The 14,007-nt window shown below is 60.7% G+C and overlaps 2 protein-coding genes across 4 annotated transcripts; one reads left to right on the forward strand and one right to left on the reverse strand.

Moving 5' to 3' along the window:
* Positions 1-3,326: 3,326 nt before the first annotated feature.
* On the forward strand, positions 3,327-8,311 carry LY6E (lymphocyte antigen 6 family member E). 3 transcript variants are annotated; one of them, XM_017511485.2, is made up of 4 exons: positions 3,327-3,434; positions 6,824-6,929; positions 7,243-7,362; positions 7,469-8,311. In XM_017511485.2, exons 2-4 carry the CDS (start codon positions 6,881-6,883, stop codon positions 7,690-7,692), a joined length of 393 nt encoding a protein of 130 aa, XP_017366974.1. In that variant the 5' UTR covers positions 3,327-3,434; positions 6,824-6,880; the 3' UTR covers positions 7,693-8,311. The 3 variants fall into 3 exon arrangements, with proteins under 3 accessions (XP_017366974.1, XP_017366975.1, XP_017366973.1); XM_017511486.2 differs by having other exon boundaries at positions 3,332-3,434; positions 6,829-6,929; XM_017511484.2 differs by lacking the exon at positions 3,327-3,434 and adding an exon at positions 5,898-5,916.
* A 2,381-nt stretch (positions 8,312-10,692) lies between these two features.
* LOC108291262 (lymphocyte antigen 6A-2/6E-1-like) lies at positions 10,693-11,934 on the reverse strand. The gene is made up of 3 exons (XM_017511487.2): positions 11,789-11,934; positions 11,438-11,557; positions 10,693-11,163 (listed from the first exon to the last, which is right to left on the reverse strand). The coding sequence occupies exons 1-3, from the start codon at positions 11,841-11,843 to the stop codon at positions 10,898-10,900; spliced, it is 441 nt and encodes a 146-aa protein (XP_017366976.1). The 5' UTR covers positions 11,844-11,934; the 3' UTR covers positions 10,693-10,897.
* Positions 11,935-14,007: the final 2,073 nt, after the last annotated feature.

The following is a 14,007-nucleotide window of genomic DNA, read 5'->3' on the forward strand; positions in this document are numbered from 1 at the left end:
AAACGTGCCCCCCAAACTCCACGTGAACCTAACCCAGTCCTGAAGGGAATGTTCTCTTGAGTGTGGGTGGGAGGAGCAGGCATCATGAAGGTTGCGCCCTCTCCCTCAAGGACCACTGGCTTGGCCCTTCTGTCCCATGGGACTTCTCCCCACAGACCCCACCAGCCTCCTCCTGTCATCTCAGAGAAGCTACCAGGACAGAAGTCTTCCACAACTGGGCCAAAGACCTCTTAGGCATGGGACTGTCTCTACACCTGTTCTGGACCAGAGGTTGCCTGAGTTAAAAAATTAAATATTAAAAAACAAAGGCCTCCACGTCACAGCAGCCCTGCCTAGTCTTATGACCGCTGTGCTCCTGTGCTCCGGGAGGGCCGCTGTGTGAGGAGGAGGGAGTGGTGTGGGGTTAGAGAGCTGGCGTTGGTCCAGCCCCGGCTTATGACTCCCTCGGCCCCTGTTACAGTTATGGGTAGAAACGGAATCTCTCTGACGTCTCCTGCTCCCCTTTCACCTGCCCCAAGGCAGGACTCATCCTCCCCCTCTTCCTGATCACCGGCCAGAAGAACCACCTTCATAGCGGATCCATGCCCCGCCCTGGGGGAAGGAATGCTGAACACACAGGGGTTCCTGGCAGGGCCTTCCCGGAACCTCGCCCAGTGCCTCTTCATCTGTGCCCCTTTATAATTCACTGTAAATGTGCTTCCTTGAGTTCCCCAAGCCACTCTTGCAAATCAGTTGCAGGCAAAACGGGGAGCCGTTGCAGTATTGCTGGAAAAGAGGATCCCGATCCAGACCCTAAGGGTGAGCTGACCCTAAGGGCGAGCTCTTGGATGTCGAGCAGGAAGGAATTTGGGGTGAGCCACAGAGCACAGTGAGAGAAGCAGGGTTATTAGAAATGAGTCCGTCACAGAGCGGGGCGTGCTTAGAAAGCAGGAGGAGGCACGCCCATCGTCTGTTAGCGGGAGCCACGGTTACCCCTGGAATGTGAAGATGTGCTCACTAAAGATAGGGGCTGTGGGTGCCATCAGTGCGGTTCATCCTCCAACCTCAGCCTGCTCATTGACATAATCTCTGAGTAGAGTGGGCTAGCTCTCGGGACATCTGGACAGTCTGCAGGCTTGCTGGGAGATGCCCCATATGGCGGTAAATGTTCTGTAATTATAATTGGTGGCCAGCTTGAAGCGTGGCTATTCTTAGACCATAAGCATTAACCTTACAGGTGCCTGTGAGTGCCTCCGACCCACTTCAGGATGGAGTCACTCTGGTCATGCTCCATTAAACCAGAGGCCTGGTGAGCAAGGGTTCCTCTAACAATAGGAGGAACCTCACCGTGGAGCCAGCCGGTGAATGGTGTGTGTCAGGGGAGGCGTCTTGGGGCTGAGCCCTGACCCATGGGACCTGACGCTATCTCCAGGTACTGTGTTGAAATGGTGTTGGAGGACACCTAGCCTGTGTCCGCTGCAGAACTGATGGCTTGCTCGGGGTGGGGAAACACCCACCCCCCACATTTGGCCCCAACAGTCTTGGGAGTCTTCTGTGTTAATGTCTTCTGTGTTGTGTTGGGTGAGAGACAGGAAAAAATGATTTGAGAGTTTTTTCCAAACAACCCCTCTCCTGATGCAGCTTGCTTTCTAATCCGAGAGTCCTGTCCTGAAGAGGGCAAAGCCCACCCATGCTCTCATCCCACAATTCTTACTGAGCCCCTGCCATGGCAGTGATGGCCCCAGGTGCTGGCTGCACAGACGGAACCCCGTGCCCTCACCACCAGCATTCCAGAGGGGAGGATACTCTAGAATCAAAAGAGAATGCAGGTGGCACGTGTGTGCCTGTCAGGACAGAAATCTACCAAATTTCCTTCCAGGTGTGGGAGGGTGGGGTTGGGCTGGAACTCCCTGACAGTCAGGAAGAGCTCTGAGCTCCCCATTCAGGGCCAGCCTAAAGTTCAGGACAGGCACAAGAAAAAATGCTCCCAGGACGGAAACAGACAGCCCAGCCTGTGCCCCTGGTAAGACTCAGAGGCGGGGACGCCCCAAGACACCGCCTACTGGATGCCTCCTGTCCCCAGAGACAGCTGGGGCATCGCCCCCAAAGCTCTGGAAGCCCCACCCACGACGCCATCATACCACAGCCAGTACATCTCGTGACACAGAGCCCCAGCCTCAGCCTCCATACGCACACGCACCATGCTCACTCATGCAAAACAAACACAGCCACACAGAAGGACCCCTAGATTTGAGACGAGGTGTGACAGGTGTCTCTTCGCCCCAGCCCTCTCCTGGCCTCCTGGCCACCTGGCCACCTGCCCTCCCTCGCATCTCCCCACACCCTCCCCCCCTAACATCCCCCCACCCTCTCCCCACCCCCGTGTGGGATTCAGAAACACCCTGCCTGACACTCGCCCTGACTGTCACCCAGAAAGGAGGAAATGCACTGTCGACTGGAGAACAGACAGGTGGCAGAGTCCCAGGGCCCACAACCCCTCAGAGAGGGCCTGGCGGTAGGAGAGGCACCCACAAGCCGGTCAGGCCAGACAGGGAAGGGCCGTCTGCCTAGAAGGCGCCCCAGCCTGCAAAGATGGACTGGAAGCTGATACCTCCGGGATGTCCTGGCCAAACCAGTGCCCTGGCAGAAGCCAAAGCCCACCACCTCCCGACCCTTGCCGGTCTCCCCCCTCTACCCTGGGGGATGGCCAAGGAGCAGCCCAGCCTGGGGCTGGAGCAGGGACAAGATGACCTCAGGAAGCCCAGGCTGGGGGGTGGCGTCCTCCCCTCCCCCGCCCCACTCTGCAGGCGAGACCCCAACCAACGCTGCTCCCCCGATCCTCTCCGAGGGTCGCCCCCCGAACACGTCTGCTCACCCGTAGGCCTCCGGCCCCTGAACACAACCAGGACTGGCCGCAAGTCCAGGCGTCAGCGACTGTCACCCTGACCTGGTCCCCTGCCCGGCCTCGCCAGGTCTGCCCCGCCGCGCGCACAGCAGGGCCGGGTGGAAGGAGGCCGGGCCTGGCCGTGGCTCAGGCGCCACCTTTCGGGGGGTTTGGGGGTGGTCTCAGCCCCTCACTGGGCTTCGGCCTCCCCATCAGTCCCCCGGTGCCGGGGCAGGCCTGGGGACGCCCTCCGCGGGCTCCAACCCCGCCCCCCGGAGGCCACGCCCCTCCCCGCCCCGGAGGCCACGCCCCTCCCCAGGAGACCCCGCCCCACCCCGCCCCGGAGGCCCCGTCCCCTCTCCAGGAGACCCCGCCACGCCACGCCCCTCCCCGGAGGCCCCGCCCCCTCTCCCAGGAGACCCCGCCCTCCCCGTCCCGCCCTCGCCCCGGAGGCCCCGCCCCTCCCCGCCCCCGGGCCGCGCGGGCTGCCTGGGAGTCGCGGGTCCAGCCGCGTTCAGAGCGCGCGAGGCTCCCGGAGCGCGGCGAGGCTGCAGGGGCTGCGTCCACGGCGGTGAGTCCAGGGCCCCAGTCACCTGCCCGCACGCGCTCGGACCGGCGGCCTCGGCTGCGGTGCTCCCTGCGGGGGCCGGGGCGGGCGGAGGTGGGGGCGGGGAGGCGCCGGAGAGGGGCTGGCGGCTGCGGGTGGGCCCGACCCCGGGGAGCTGGGCTTCTCCTCCCATCCCCCCCAGGCCTCCCCGAATTTTTCCAAAGAGCTGGAGCGGGAGCGGGCGGAGGCTGCCGCCAGGAGCCTCCCGGCCGGCCCAGGGCTGCGCGGCCACCCGGGCCCATCGCCCAACTCCAGAGGCCCCTGGCCCCCGACGTGGGCCGGGAGGGACAGCCTCGCGGACTCGGGGAGGGGCACGGGGTCTCGCGGAGCTCCTGGCCAGAAGGGGAGGACTCACGCCCCCGCGGATCACCCCGGGGCGCTGGAACTCACCGCCGCTTCCTGTTCTGGCTCCGGTGGTGCCTGCGGTGAGGTCCTGGGGGCCCGGCCTTCGGGGAGGGACCACCGGGCCCCTCCTCATTCCGGGACACAGGAAAGGCTCCCGCCTTTGGCTGGCTGAGCAGCTCCTCGATACCTGGCTCCGGGCAGCCTTCCCTGAGCCTGGGTATGAGCCTGCAGCCTGGGCCCCAGGGGCACCCGCCACCGTCTGCCAGATCCCTCGGGGCTCCCTGGCCCAGCCAGCCTTCCTAACTGCCTTCCACTCCCACCGGTGCCTTAGCTCAGCCTCGTGGCCCGGTGGGTTGGGTACTACCCAGTGGGCAGGTGAAGGCACCAGCTGGACCTGTTTGTGGCCCTGCATGCCAGGACTTCCTCAGAGACAGCTCAGTTTCCCCCACACCAGAACCTCACTTCATGGGGGAGAAATTGGAAATCCGTCCTCCTCACACTCCTCCCTGGAGGTGGGGACAGGCCCCAGCAGGACTTGGCACTGTTCTTGGCCATCTGGGGCTCACACTCGCACCCCAGGATGACAGTCAGGTCTCAGGGGCCTCACCTGCCGCTTTCCTCTTAAAGCCTCTGCCAGGCCCTCTCCGGATCTGTTCTCTGAGGTATCTTCCTTTCCCTTTTCCCCCAGTGCCCAGCACTAGCTCCTCAGGCCCCAGAATGTCCCTCCCCCTCCTCTGCCCACGGCTGTCCCTGGCAGAAGGCAGCAGCCTCCCCCTCCAACACCAGGCACTCACGAAATAGAGAATCACGACCCCAGCTGGGCGTGTTCCAGATTCTTTGCCCAACAGTGCTATGGGCCCCTGGCCAAGGGAGGGTCCTGTGCAGAGGCCGAGGGGCAGTCCACAGACCCATCTGGCCCCTTCCTGCTGGTCTCTCAGTGCCCATTTCCTAGCCACAGATGGGGGAGTAGCAGATTGCTAGTGGCTGCTGGCCTCAGTACCGAGTCACCTTTGGAATGGGGAGTGCTTTCCCTGGGTCATGCCCCCACCCAGCCCCAGGTCTCCATTGCAGGGTCCAGCCCTACTAGGCTCGTGGGGTGTCCCCTATCACTGTGCTGAGGTGCTGGATCCGAGAAATAAGGAGACAACACACCAAAGTACTGGATGAGAACGCTGGGTTCAGGGGCCAACGCCACTTACAAGCGGAGTCAGGCGAGGCCCCGAGCATCCAGGCGCGTCTGTATTTATTGGGTTTAGGTTGAGGGGAAGGGTAGTGAGTGAGGTCATCTTAAGCCGGGCGCGGTGGCTCACGCCTGTAATCCCAGCACTTTGGGAGGCTGAGGGGGGTGGATCACGAGGTCAAGAGATCGAGACCATCCTGGTCAACATGGTGAAACCCCGTCTCTACTAAAAATACAAAAAATTAGCTGGGCATGGTGGCGCGTACCTGTAATCCCAGCTACTCGGGAGGCTGAGGCAGGAGAATTGCCTGAACCCAGGAGGCAGAGGTTGCGGTGAGCCGAGATCGCGCCATTGCATTCCAGCCCGGGTAACATGAATGAAACTCCGTCTCAAAAAAAAAAAAAAAAAGAAAGAAAAGAAAAGAAATGAGCAGTCAGTTATTCTTCAGGCACTAATTGTGACGGGGTCTGCTTAGCTCTCCTTCCTCGGTGCCCAGAAGGGGGCTACCCACGCTTCATGTCAGGGGAGCTGCCTGGCTCAAGACACTGAGCCGCCTCATGGAAAGTTCTAGATACAGATTAGCTACTATACACAGAAACACACACATAGGGGTGTGTGTGTGTGTGTTTATGTATATATATGTGTGTATCTTCTTGTTTTGAGACGGTCTCACTCTGTTGCCCAGGCCACAGTGCAGTGCCATGATCATAGTTCACTGCAGCCTTGAGTTCCTTGGCTTAAAAGAGCGTCCCACCTCAGCCTCCCAAGTAGCTGACCACAGGCACGTACCACCATACCCAGCTAATTTTTCTATTTTTTGCAGAAACGGGGGATCTTACTATGTTGCCCAGGCGGGTCTCAAACCCCTGGCCTCATGTGATCCTCCTGCCATGGCCCCACATAGCATGGAGATCACGGGTGTGAGCCACTGTCCCAAGTGTTGAAAAACACGTGCTTTGAATGAAGAGACCCCCCGAAACAGGCTTTGTGTGAGCAACATGGCTGCTTATTCACCTGGGTGCAGGTGGGCTAAGGCCAAAAAGGCCGTTAGCCAAGGGCAGTGGGATGAGTTGGTTTTGTAGGTTTGGGGTGGGCAGTGGAAAGTTACAGAGTAAGATCAGTTATGGTGGTGGGTAGGGGCAGGAAGCATACATTACCATAGGTTCAGTTACAATGGCAGGTGGGGTAAGAGTAGTTAAGATGGTAGGGTGGGGTGAGGAGTATTCACATTATCACAGTAACAGTTAAGATGGCAGGGTGGGGTGAGGAGCCGGCACATTATCATAGTACAGTTAACATGGCAGGGTGGGGTGAGGGGTATTCACATTATCATAGTGACAGTTAACATGGCAGGGTGGGGTGAGGGGCTCCGGGAAACCTCTGCTGGGTAAACTCCCACTGGGTGATTAGGAACAATGGTGAATGCAGGTGGGGGGCACTCAGCCAAGGCAAGCAGGACTTCAGGCGTAGGCTCCAGGCTTGCACATGGAGACCTGACACCCGGCCCCAGACTAGCTAATATTATGACTGATCACCCAGAGCCCTTGGCAGAGGCCGCTCACTGCGCCTCCTTTTCTGTGATTCCGAGGGGGCTGTTGAGTTTCCTCCTCCTGCCTGTGCGGCCCCCTCCCGCCAGGTTTGGGGAGGGGTGTAACCTAGAACGTGGCTGCACTGAGTGAGGGGTGGGTCAGGAGCTGGCAGGGAAGCCCGAGCGCTGGCAGGTCCCCACCTCTCTTTGCTGTCTGTGTCCTCGTCCACAACATAGGGGTGCGTGGTCCTGGTGAGGAGCGAGGCCTCCCTGGCCCCTGACCAGCTGTGTCTCTCTAGAGCAGGACGGGCTGCTCTGGCTTGGGACCCCTAGGCAGGACCGCCGTCCTCTCCAGAATGAAGACCTTGCTGGTGCTGCTGGCTGCCCTTCTGGGTGTTGAGCAAGGTGAGATGCCCTGGGGACCCCAGACCTTTGTCCGGCTGTGCCCTGCTCAGCTCCCTCTCCTCCCTTCTCCCCTGAGCAGACGCCCCAGGGGTCCTTCCAGGCTGCTCCCAGCGGGCTCACCCACCTGGCCACACTGTCTCACTGTGGGTTTGCGTGTCACTGGAGCTGCTCCAGGGCCAGGAAGGGAGTCACTGTCCTTGCTCTGTCTCTAGCCCAGGGCCTGGTATACAGTAATTTCTCAGTAAATGTCCACTGGGGTCAGGCCTTGGAGGGACCCTGGAGGTGTCCCTGAGACAGGTGTGTCCTTCCACAGCCGGCTCACTGATGTGCTTCTCCTGCCTAAACCAGAAGAGCAATCTGTACTGCCTGAAGCCCACCATCTGCTCCGACCAGGACAACTACTGCCTGACGGTGACTGCGTCTGCCGGCATCGGTGAGTGCCAGGCCTAGACGGCGCCTTCCTCCCCATCGCACCTGCAGAGGCCATGGCTGCTGCCTGCAGCCGCCTGGCTCCCCTCACAGCCTCTCTTCCCTTGCAGGAAAGATCGTCACTTTTGGCCACACCCTGAGCAAGTCCTGTTCCCCGGCCTGCCCCCTCCCAGGAAACATCAATGCTGGCATAGCTTCCATGGGCATCCGCTGCTGTCAGGGTTTCCTGTGCAATTTCAGCGCGGCCGACGGCGGGCTGCGGGCCAGCGCCACTCTGCTGGGTGCCGGACTGCTGCTGAGCCTGTTACCTGCCCTGCTGCGCTTCGGCCCCTGACCGCCCAGTCCCTGTCCCCGGCCCCCTAGCTCAGGAAGGAAAGCCCAGCCCTCTCTGGATCCCACAAGGGTGTGAGAGCCCCTGACTCCTCACGTGCCTGATTCGCGCCCTTGGTCCCAGGTCAGGCCTACCCCCTGCTCCTCCACCTGCCCCAGCCCTGCCTCTGCCCCAGGTGGGGCCACATGCCCTCACTTCTGGGGTCAATGATGTGACCTTCCTTGGGGGACCGTGGAAGGGATGAGGGTCCCCTGGAGTCTTAGGGTCCAGCGTCAGGACCAACTCCTGTGGACACACTGAGAGGGCCCCCAGGGAGGCTGTGCCAGTAGGGATGTGTGCCCGTGGGGGTACGTGGGTGTGCTGTGCAGGTGTGAGCACGTGGCAGTTTCTGGGGCCTGTGTTTGGGGAGGGAGGGGTGCCAGCAGCCTGCAGAGCCCCAGTCCCCTATAACCCCCTGCCCTGGCACAGTCCCATGCCCTTCAAGGGCAGCCTTTTGGGGGTGGCGTTTCCGCCGCTTCCAGGTCTCTAGGCCTCTGCCCCAAATCCAGCCAGCCCTGCCCCAGCCCAGCCCCACATTGGAGTCCTGCTGCTTCGGTGCCTCAAATAAATACAGATGTCCCCCCTTCCTGCTCTGTGTGTGGCTGCCCTTAGGGGGAGAGACTATCAAGGGTCCTGGTGTCTTCTGTGGTACAGCCCAGGCGGCGGTGGGGGAGAAGCAGGAGCCCCCGCAGCCACAGCCAGCTGCTTGCTTGGCTTGGAGAAGCCACTCCCCTGTGCTCTGCCTGTACTCCTGCGCCAGGCTCAGCAGGTCAAGTGAGCTCAGCCTCCCGCAGCGGAAGGAGGTTGGAGGCATGGAGAAGGGAAAGCGGGTGCAGGAAGGAGCACACTCAGGCTGGGGCAGCACCCAGGGCTCTGGGGCTTGGGAATGGAGGGTGTCTGTCTGGACCCACTGGTGCAGAGGGCACAAAAGCCAGGCTGGGGCAGGACCTGACGGGCCGGGGCTTAGTGAGTACCCTGTGGGAGGGGCAGGGGCTCCCACGCAGAAGCTGTGCCTGGGACTGCAGCGCTGCCGGCTTCCCCCTGGCAGACACGGTGGCTCCTGACGGAGGAGGCCGGCCTGGCCCCAGGCACATCTGCAGCTGGGTGCTGTGCACATCCCAGGGGATCCTGGGGCTGGGAGGGAAAATGAACAGACACCAAATGGCAGTGCGTTTGTTCATTTCTCTGGGACAGTGTGGGGAGCGGCCAGGGCTTCAGCCACTCAGCACTGACCCGGGTTGTCCCCAGCTGGCCGGAGGCTGTGGTGTCTGTCAGGATCCCAGGGTCACTGTCCCAAAGTGGGGGCCGGTCATCACTGGGGGAGCTCACGATTCCCGCCCCCGGCAGCTGATATGAACAGCCATGTCCTCCTGGGTCCTGAGGTCAAGGCAGGTCAAGGACCCGTGTCGTCCTTCTGGATCCCTGAGGTAATGATTCATGTCTGAAACATGAATCATTATTGCCACCCAAGAGGGCCATGAGGCACCCACTGTGACCGAGTGGGAGGCCCAGAAGGGCTCAGCGGGAGGAGAGGCCAGCCACAGAGCAGTCCTCCCTGGGGAAGAGCAGCCTCTGAGACTGAGCCGGAGATTCTGTGTGGGGAGTTTGGATTCCCCAAGTGGGTCGGTCTGAGAAATGCAAGCAGAGAGCAGGAAAGCAGAAGGTCCAGGCACCCTGGGCACTGTAGCCCGGAGGACAGAGGTCCCAGTGTGCAGTGCATTCACGGCGTGGTCCGCTCAGAATCGCAGGTGGCTTTGCTGGAGGGAAAGAAGCCAGCCCATCACAGTGGAGCTGGCAGGAGGAAGCTGCCCCGAAAAACCATGGCCAGAAACCTGGATCTGACCCAGGGACACAGGAGTGTGGTGGGCGCTGGGCAATGACAGAATTTCCAACAAATGCTTGGTTTCTGCTAAAGCTAGTTTGCGCCTCCGTCTCTGGGCACCTCCACTTCCCAGTGAGCTCACAGGTTTCTAAGTCTCACAACCACACTGAGAGCAGGGCGCGGGCATCCCCACCTTTCTCAAGGGGAGACAGGATCAGAGGGCCTCCCGGGATCTGGGACTGGGCCCAGCATTCCCTCTGCTTTGAGTTTAGGGCTGAAGTCAGAGGCAGCCCTGATCGCCTTCGGGTGGTGGGGAGAATCGTCCTGCAGGCTTCCTGCTGCCCAGGGACAGGTGGTTTCACTGAGCAGAAGGTGAGAGCCTGCCTTGTGCCTTGAGCCTGGGGCAGAGGGGGAGGAGCTCAGCTTGCTGAGTTTCAATTTCCTGAAGCCTGGGGGAGGGAGACTGGGTGGAAAGGTGCAGTAGGGAGGCCTGCAGGGGAGGGGAGGGAGAGGAAGGAGAGAGACGGGGGGTGGGGTGGGGAGAGGGAGAGAGGCCCATCTCAGGGTCCTGGATCTGAGCCTCCCCCCCGGGGATTTCCCATGCGCCCCCAGAGCTGGGTGCCCTCCTCTCCGCAGCTTCATCCAGCCACCGCTTCCAGACATCTGCCCGAGGATGAGCCTCTGGAGGGCGGGCAGCCACTCAGTCCCTGTGGGGACTTTGGGCCGTGAGGCCAGGCAGGATCCTGCACCATCCACTGCGTCTGCCCCTTTGACACCATCCACTCTGCAGTGCCTCACACAGGTGGCCAGCCTGTAGGCCCGGGACCCTCTCACACACTGTCCATAATTGTGGAAACCCCGCAGCCACGCCAGGCCTGGGCCCACGGTGTCCCCACCCCTCCACTCCCTCCATCAACCCCCAGCACGTCTTCCTGGGGGGCCCAGCCCCGAGTTCCAGACCCTCCAGCCTGCTCCTAGACCTTGGGCTGGGGCTGAGCCTGATCCTGGCTGGAAATGAGCTCAGGCTGGGCCGCCTGGGGAAGGCCCTCCCATCTCTGAACCCCACCCTGGAGAATTTGCTGGGAACCCTTGAAGGCCACAGGCCGGACCCCCGAAGATTGATAACGGGACAAAGTCCTTGGACTGAGCATGTGCATTTTCTATTTGGGCCAGCAGGCAGCTAAGCTGCAGGGTGAGGGGTTCTCTGGGCTTTGGGGTGAGGGGGGGTCTCTGGGCTGCCGGGTGGCCAGGCAGGGGCATCAGGGCAGGGAACTGAGGGCTGCACTGGGCAACCACCCTGCCCTCCTCTAATTTACCCACCAGGGGCAGTGACAGGGTGGGCTGGGCTCACAGCAGGGCCCAGAGGAGGGCGCCCAGGCTAAGCAGGAGCCCCCTGACAGCCAGGTCCCAGAGGCCAGGCCAAACTCGGGCAGCCTCATTACAGAGGTTTCCTTCACAGCAGGTCGTTTTTATGTTTTCAATCTTCATGTTAATCTGTCGTCCATCCTCAGTTTTTATGGGGTAAGACTCTCCAGGGACCTCAAGACTGGCAAATTTCATAACGTGGGCACAGGGAACGCCACAGCCCTTGGTAATGTAGCTGAACTTCTGCCCTGTGGGCGAGAGAGGAGGGTGTCTGGCACAGGAGGCCCCACCGACCTGGGACCTGCCGAGGACCTCCTCCTTCAGGGAACCTGGAAGCCAGTGGGGACACGGAGAGAACCAGAGGAGAACAGGCCACGGCCCCAGGGCCACACCAAGTCTGCATTCCATCAGATGGAGATCCCTGAGCTCTGTCCCCAGACCCAAGCTTCCACCAGACCAGGGGCCTCAAGGCTGGCTGAAAGCACCCTGCCCACCCCCACCTGCCCCTGCCCCGGGCCTCACCATTGATAGTGCCAGTGGCTACAGCAGACGGGCAGCTTCCAGCCTGCAGGGGACAGAGGACGGGGTGGCACTGGCGGGGGTCCAGGACGTTGACACACTGGAAGCACTCGAGACCCTGGCCTGGGGTGGGGCAGGGAGGGCGCAGGTCAGGGTCGGAGGCTGAAGGGTGGGTTCCGGTCCCTCTTACCCTCTTACCAGCACGGGCAGCACACGGGGCAGGGGGCTCAGGCACCCTTGGCCGCTCAGAATTGTGGGCAGGGTCCTGCTGGCTTCTGGAGCCCCCGGCATCGAGAGGGTCTCGCGACTATCTTTAGGCCTCCTTCCCAACCTCCCCCTCAGCCCCCGACTCACTGGGCTTCACCCACAGCAGTGCCAGCAGCAGCAGCATGGGGCCGGCGACCTCCATGGTCTTGGGTGCAGGCGCACTGAGGGCTGGTGCGGCGCGGAGGCTCTGAGCCTGGCCAGGGAGGCCTCACACTCCCCAGCCCATTTCCGGTTTTGAATAAGGAGTCCGATGGCTCATGTAACGTGCACGCAGCCTATGACCTCATTCCATCATCTCACAGCACGTGATCTGAGGGGTGGAAAACCTTCCTTCCTGACACGGCTGCTCTGGGAGCCAGATGTGACCTGGAGCAAGACCAAGACCCCCCACCCCAACCACCGCTTCTCTGCCTGGGGCCTCCCAGAGCTCCGGGTGTGAGCAGAACAGACCTGGAAGGAGGAGGGGCTGCGGTGAAGAAGGGAGGGGAGGGTGTCGCCTGGGGGTCGGAGGATGCCTTAAAAAGAGAAATTCTGAGGCCTGGCGCGGTGGCTTGCACCTGTAATCCCAGCACTTTGGGAGGCCAAGGCTGGTGGATCACCTGAGGCCAGGTTGCGGGAGGCCAGGCTGACCAACATGGAGAAACCCCGTCTCTACTAAAAAAAACCCAAAAAAATTAGCTGGGCATGTGACACATGCCTGTAATCCCAGCTACTTCAGGGGCTGAGGCAGAGAATCACTTGAACGCGGGAGGCGGAGGTTGCAGTGAACCGAGATGGCACCATTGAACTCCAGCCTGAGCAACAAGAGTAAAACTCCCATCTCCAAAAAAAACAAAAACAATTTCTGACTCATTAGAGAGCAAGGCCCTGAGTTTCAGTTTCAGATTCCTGGTGCATCAGGGTGTGGGAAGCAGAAAGAAGCAGCAGCCCTGTGAGACTCAGTTCATGCCCAGGGCCAGGCCCCTCCATCTCAGGATGAGGGTCTCCAGCTGAGCCCCCACAGGCAGCCCACTGTGCGACAGAGCCCAGGAGGGGCCAAGCAGGGCAGCAGGCCCTGACACTGAGACCCAGGGCCAGGCACCCCTTGTTTTCTGTACAGGGAGCAGGGGCCCCTGAAACAGGGTGGGATGACGCGGGGGCTCCCTGAGAAGGCCCAGACCTCTGTCCTGGCTGCTCCCAGAGCCACCCTGTCCCTCCTAGTCAGTGCCCCTGCCCATCCCCATCACACCCACATCCAAATTTCTTCTTCAGGGAGAATCAGAAGACACAGGAAATGGGGCAGGGGTGACTGCCCTCCCACCCCCAGGTGCTGGGCAGAAGGAAGAGAGGGCGGTCTGGGAGGTAGGGACAGAGCCCTTGATGAAGACAGATAAAGGCAGCAGACCTGCATATGAATGGGTCGCCTCTCTGGTGGGTGGTCCACTCCGAAAAGCAGAATCTACACTATGCCCTCAGGGTTCTCTGCTTGGAGACTCTGGCTTCTGAGAGGATGGGCCAGACGGGGTGGCTCCTGAGAGCAGGGAGGACAGGAGCAGAGGTGGAGGCATCAGGCACTGAAGAACCCCAACGACCCGGGATGGCTGTGGTCAAGGCTCGGGCCCCAGAGAACTGACTGCCCGGCCAAGCAATGATGGGAGCACGGGTCCAACCTGAAGGGGCAGCGCCAGCAGGGCCCGTGGTCCGAGGGTCACTCTGCCGGCCCTGCAGCCACACTGCTCAGGTCCCGTGGCCTGATGATGGCTAAGCCAGACATCATAACACCAAGCCACGGAGAAGTTAGACTGTTGCTAGGGATGCTGACTTGTAGCGTTGTATTTTTGAATCTTAAAATGTTTTTTTAAATCTGACCTCAGTAAGCAGTGCATGTTACATGCAGTCAGAGCGCATGCATCCGGAGAGGTGTGCACTGTATCAGTGTATCTGTGGGTGACGGAAGACGGCTTTCACAGAGCAAGCTCTCCTGTTTCATGTGATGAACTCTGATATTTTCTATTTTATTTGAAAAAGGATCGATTGTGTCCCACTCGACTGATTTTACACCCTCCATGCACATGTCCCCAGTTTATTGGGGTGGGGTATTTTGTGTTTTGTTTGTTTTTGTTTTTGAGATGGAGTCTCACTCTGTCACCCAGGCTGGAATATATTTGTATGATCTTGGCTCACTGCAACCTCCACACTGCAGGTTCCAGTGATTCTCCTGCCTCAGCCTCCCAAGTAGCTAGGATTACAGGTGCCCACCACCATGCCCAGGTAAATTTTGTATTTTTAGTGGAGATGGGGTTTCACCATGTTAGTCAGGCTGGTCT

This window comes from Cebus imitator, unplaced genomic scaffold (assembly GCF_001604975.1).
Source record: "Cebus imitator isolate Cc_AM_T3 unplaced genomic scaffold, Cebus_imitator-1.0 Scaffold449, whole genome shotgun sequence".
In the NCBI taxonomy this organism is placed as follows: Eukaryota; Metazoa; Chordata; class Mammalia; order Primates; family Cebidae; genus Cebus; species Cebus imitator.

Excerpts from the sequence above, each read along its gene's own strand:
- LY6E (XM_017511484.2), top strand. Across the intron at positions 6,930-7,242 it reads CCTTCTGGGTGTTGAGCAAG|CCGGCTCACTGATGTGCTTC; the intron begins GTGAGATGCCCT and ends GTCCTTCCACAG. Across the intron at positions 7,363-7,468 it reads GACTGCGTCTGCCGGCATCG|GAAAGATCGTCACTTTTGGC; the intron begins GTGAGTGCCAGG and ends CTTCCCTTGCAG.
- LOC108291262 (XM_017511487.2), bottom strand. The coding sequence starts at position 11,843 with ATGGAGGTCGCCGGCCCCATGCTGCTGCTGCTGGCACTGCTGTGGGTG. Across the intron at positions 11,558-11,788 it reads ACTGCTGTGGGTGAAGCCCA|GCCAGGGTCTCGAGTGCTTC; the intron begins GTGAGTCGGGGG and ends GCCCCACCCCAG. Across the intron at positions 11,164-11,437 it reads AGCCACTGGCACTATCAATG|GGCAGAAGTTCAGCTACATT; the intron begins GTGAGGCCCGGG and ends TCTCGCCCACAG.